Source organism: Gossypium raimondii, chromosome 2, assembly GCF_025698545.1.
Source record: "Gossypium raimondii isolate GPD5lz chromosome 2, ASM2569854v1, whole genome shotgun sequence".
NCBI classification, from domain to species: Eukaryota; Viridiplantae; Streptophyta; class Magnoliopsida; order Malvales; family Malvaceae; genus Gossypium; species Gossypium raimondii.
Window position 1 is genome coordinate 37216790 of NC_068566.1, and position 5454 is coordinate 37222243.

General features: G+C 34.5%; 1 protein-coding gene across 1 annotated transcript; it reads left to right on the top strand.

The window, feature by feature from the left end:
• The first annotated feature begins 2431 nt into the window (after window positions 1–2431).
• LOC105788602 (BAG family molecular chaperone regulator 7) lies at window positions 2432–5011 on the top strand. Its single transcript, XM_012615557.2, has 3 exons — window positions 2432–3294; window positions 3537–3827; window positions 4602–5011. Exons 1-3 carry the CDS (start codon window positions 2608–2610, stop codon window positions 4806–4808), a joined length of 1185 nt encoding a protein of 394 aa, XP_012471011.1. The 5' UTR covers window positions 2432–2607; the 3' UTR covers window positions 4809–5011.
• Window positions 5012–5454: the final 443 nt, after the last annotated feature.

Genomic DNA, 5454 nt, shown 5'->3' on the forward strand with positions numbered 1-5454 from the left:
GGGAGGGTTTGGGGTAGATGAGAGGTGGGATGGGAAGGGAATAAAAGTTTTAGGAGAAAAGTGAGAGGGAGTAAAAATTTTGGGAGGGGAATAAAATGTTTTGAGGGTTTTTGGGAGTAAAATTTTGAGAAAAAATAAATGGGAGAGTAAAATTTTGGTGGGAAATGGATTTTGGGTAGATTGGGGGGTTGGGAGGGGAGGGGAGTAAAAGTTTTGGGGGGAAAGTGGGAAGGAGTAAAAGTTTTGAGTGAAAAGTAAAAAGGTTTGGGAGTTTGGGGTAAAAATGTAAAATATTATAGTTTGATATTCGAATTATTCGAGTTATTCGAATTCAAAAACTCAACTCGATTCGAACTCGAAATTTTAAAAAAAAATCGAGTTGATTCGAATAACTCGAATAACTCGATTCGTTTAACTCGAAATTTAATTTTTTTTTTCGATTTTTTCGAATCGAATCAAGTTTTGCTCACCCCTAGTACAAAATATTTATCGATATTCTAATATTGAAAATTAGATAATTACAAAATTTATGCCATCTTACATTTCTACATATTTTAATCACGAAATTATAAATGGTCACGTTATTTGTATTTGTCTTATTTTCTACAAAAAAAAATTATCCGTATATCTAATTTTAAGTTTAAATGTATATAATTAATTTTTATTTTATGTCACGCACATACAATAAATAAGTTCGTTCAGCATGTGACATAGCACTAATATTTTATATGTTAATTAACATATACATAAAGTTAAATTAAAATTTAATTTCATTTAAATTAATTTTAAATTTTAAAATTTTTACAAAGATAATTCAAACTTAAGATTATTTTTGAAAAATATAAACACATCATCAACGTAGATTTTAAAATTAGGGTGTTTATGAATAACAACTTAAACTTAAATTAAATATGGATGGTGTGATGAAAAATTATAAAGTGAAAACCCTAAAAATTAATTACAAAATTCATACCTTTTCTTTCCCCTTGTCTTTCATTTTTAGGCTGAAAGCCGAATGTGAGATTACCAATCTTGACAACACATCCCATCTTCTTCTCTACTTTTCTAATCTGCACAATCCATACAATGTGCCACTCATCTATAATCCTCTAACATATCTTTATGATTTAATGGTGTAAAAAGTCTTCAATTTTTTTTAAATAATTAAGCCCATGCTTTTTTTTGCACTCAATTAGGTACTCAAATTTTTAAAATATATAAAAAAGATTCTCAAACTTTTTTTATTTTTATAAAGAAGCAATTAATCCCCTTTTCTCTCTCTCTTTTTACATTCAATTGGATATTTAAACTATCAAAATGTATCAAAAAGACTCTTTGACCGTTAACTTTAACAGTTGATCATTAAAGTTAACCGCCCCTAATTTTTTTGTTAAAACCATCACATGTCACAACCACAGCGTGACATGTGACAAACAAATAATAAAAATAAAATCAATAAATGTCATATTTTTAATAAAAATATAAAATTTATTAAAATTAGGAAAAAATTATAAAAGAGTAAAAATGTAAACTATATAGAAATATAGAAAAAAATTATAAAAATTTATGAAGTCGTAAGGAATTATAGAAAATGTAAAGAAATATAAAATTTGTAAAAAAGTATTCTACCAAGAAGCATTTTATAATTTTTCTATATATTTTATTGATTTTATTTTTATTATTTTTCATTACATGTCATGTGTTACGGCATGTGATGGTTTTAACGAAAATATTAGAGTCATTAACTTTGACGGTCAACAATTAAAATGAATGGTTAAATGACCTTTTGATATATTTTATAATTTTTACGAATTTTTAGAAAACTTTAATATTTTTTATTAAAGTTTAATAATTTTTATAACTTTTATTAATTTTATTTTTTATAATTTTCTTACCACGTGTCACGCAGATGAGTTGTGACACAAGCTAACTTTAATTAAAAAATTAAAAAATTAACTTTAACGGTCAACTGTTAAGTTAACGATAAAAAAAAGGACCCAAGTAATTAAAAAAAACTTAATTACTTTTTTAAAAAAAAATTGATAACTTTATTGCCGTATCAATAAAATTAAAATTTGTATAGTAGAAAGGAAAATTGAAGTATCCGATGCTTGCTCTATCATCATCCTTAAATTAAGGCCATGGTTGGGCCGAATCTCACGTCTCGTGGGGTCACCTCTCATACTGAACCCACATGACCTGCGCTGCTGCACCTTTGCATGTTTTACTTTCAACTTGGAATCGCACTATCAGATCTTCGTGTCCCCGTAATTCTTCACCACCCTCATGCCTATTTCTGTCCATTCACTCTCCTTTCATATGCGGCGTAACCGTGTTTTCACTTCTCACCCTTCGTCTCTCATTCCTCTTAGCTGTTCTCCCCCACTTGGATTCCCAACTCTACCCTCCCTTTTTGACTGTTCCCTCCTCGTTCAGTACACAGATTTGTCCTATTCCCTTTCCATTTCATAAAAAGATGGATGGATCAAAGAGGATTTTCTTTTCAACCCAAACCCAAACCCAAACCCTAACTCGCTTTCCCTTTGATTTTTTGCTGACACTGACTAACTGAGTCCAAAATTCCACCAGCTCCTTCCTTCATCAGCCATGAGCCGTTTCAGGGTAACTGACATCTTCGACCCTTACTCTCCCTCTCTCTGTGTTAAAGAAACCTCCATTCTCGCTCACAAGCCCTTAGCTTTTCCCTCATTTTTCGAAGCAGAACATGAACTTAGCTCCGCCCTCGACCTACTGAGTCCTTTCCGTTGCTTAAGCCCCATCGATATCTACGACAACGTCACCGATCTGGTCCAAATCGAGAGAACGCCGTCGTTTCGTTCGTACAAGAGGGTACAACGCCGAGTCGAACCCGAGTTTTCTATTCAAACCTTGTGCGACCGAGTTACGGCGCTGGAGTCTAAATTCGACCGTCTCGTTAACGGGAGGAACTCCGGAGGGGACAGGAAGTACACGTGGACTGCGGAGATCAAGGGGCCGGTTGAGAGGAAGTACAAATGGGTAGCGGAGATCAAGGATGGGAAGAAGACAGAAGAGGTGAAAGAGAAAAAGTATAAATGGACGACTGAGATTGAAGGAAAGGGAATTGATGGGCCTATCTCGAGAAAGTACGTGTTCTCAGCATCCACTGGTGGCGATGCAAGTGAATGTAGCAAATCGGAGAAGAAGGAAAAGAATGAGAAGAAGCATCAGAAAAAGGACAAGAAAGGAGAGAATGTTCCGCGTGTAGTGGAGATCGAAGAGCCGTCAGATCACGGAGCTGTCGTTTTAAGACAGGTTTGATGAATTTAGTTTAGTTTATTCCGCTTGAGTTGTGTAACGATGAATTGCTTTCTCTATCAAAATTAAGACGTTTAATTTCCTTTTCAGCAGATCCTGAAAACGACATTTCTTATTTTATTAGTTTCTTGACTAATCGCTGCCACCTTTAGTGATCCTCCAATAATATCTAACTTAGTATTTGAGGAAATGAATCGATCCTTATCTTCATTTTCCCTACTATGAACACTTGTAACTAGGCTTTTTCCAAAAGAGCTGGAGTTATAAGAAATAACAGGGGCAAGAAGAAGGAATTGTCTCCTCAAGATGCTGCTTTGGTGATCCAAGTAACATTCAGAGCTTACCTGATCCGTAGATCACAGGCTCTTCGTGCCCTTAGGGAATTGGCAATTGCCAAGACTAAGCTGAAAGAGATCAGATCATATTTTAATAACTTCTCCTATCGTCGTCGAGTAGCCCAGGATGCAGAAGAACGCCAAAGGTTCTCTGAGAAAATCATTGTGCTGCTCCTTACTGTTGATGCCATTGAGGTACACTATCTTTCTCGCTTTGGACTTTTAATTTGTCAAACTTATGTGATAGTCAGCCATCAAATAGGTCCAATGAGAATATATTTGAATATATTATGACTTCAGTTGTGCGCATCTAACACATCGAATGATAATTTAATCTGTTACCATGTTTTTGGATCAGGTAATTGGTGTATGTTTTTTCTCAGCAATGGTACTTATGAGTTAATGACAGTCATCACGAGTTATTGTTACCCTTAAAAATGGAGCAATAGTATGATCTGTCAATGCACTTAATGATGTCGAATCATTAACTGCTTGCTGGACATGCCTCCATTATGAAACTATGGTTCAAAAAAGATTCAGTGACGTTCATGGAATCATCATGTTACTTTTAAAGAGGAGTTGATTATAGTTACCATAATGAAGGAAAAATGAACCAAAATTTTGTTGCATTCAGTTAATAGTCATTAATGCCTCAAACCATAAGGGGTTGAAAGAATGCTATCTATCAAAGCCGAAGTTGTTATGAACCTGCTGAGAATAAATATCTCTAATCGACAAAATGCATTAGGATTTTTTTCACTAAAACAAGTATTTTAAAGAACTAAGGCCTTTATTGGAGATGGTGATGGTGATGGTATCAGGATAGCATGTTTCAGTATCTGAAGCTTATTTCAGTGTGATTTTGGATTCTCATCTTTTGTCATGAAATTGTACACCTTGGCAGTTAGCTTGAATGTAAATGGAAGTTGAAACCAATTTGAATTGGATGTGCTGTGTTGTATCATATAGGGAGCTGATCTAATGGTGCGAGCTGCTAAGAAGTCAATGGTAGACGAACTGGAAGCGATGCTTGATGTGGTGGATCCTCAGCCCCAAGGGAGATCACTTTCAATGAGGAGGACATTTGACATGCCAGATAGTGTCATCCAGAAGGAAATCGCCGAGGGGGTGGCAGAGGTGGTTCGAATGTTTGAAAGTGATGCGGACACTGTTTGATGCACTCTTGTAAAAACGTTGTGTAATATGACAAAATCACCCATCTTTATGGGTGCTTTGCGAGTCAGATGTTTGGAAGATGCAGATTAGTTTATGATGTGTGGACCTGATCTCTCGTTTTATTTTCTGTGGCACTTGTGTAATTGTGTTTTGCACGAACATATTGGGACTTATTTGAAGATGGTGGTACTTGTTTTATGCAAGAGCTTAGTTCCCTTTTTATGCTTCGGCATTCCTGTTATGGGGTATGTATCTAGTGTCTGCAACTCGAGTGCCTAAATTTAAGATCTCGTGCTCAGAAAGACTCTTATGATTGTGAAGGTACACTGAATAAACAAGTTTTGAGTCCAAGACATTGCATGTAAAAGAACCAGTTAGTGGGCCTTTTCTACTTCTATTTAGAAAACCAGATTTCAGGTAAGGATGAAGGAGAAGCTATTCATCTCAGTTTTGCTTACAAATTAACTTTGCAGTTTGGAAAAGAAAAATTAATACGGAAGAGGTTCCAAAAATAAAATTTTCAGAAAATTTAAAATATTGAAATCATTCATTTTTTTTTTTTTGTAATAAAGCTGGCATTCATTATTCCAAGTAATAAAACAAAACGACAACAGTAAAGAAGACAGATCATCAAAATAAAACAAAC

Coding starts and splice junctions, on each gene's coding strand:
- LOC105788602 (XM_012615557.2), top strand. CDS start 2,608: ATGAGCCGTTTCAGGGTAACTGACATCTTCGACCCTTACTCTCCCTCT. Junction 3,295..3,536: donor GAGCTGTCGTTTTAAGACAG/GTTTGATGAATT, acceptor ACTTGTAACTAG/GCTTTTTCCAAAAGAGCTGG. Junction 3,828..4,601: donor TTACTGTTGATGCCATTGAG/GTACACTATCTT, acceptor TGTATCATATAG/GGAGCTGATCTAATGGTGCG.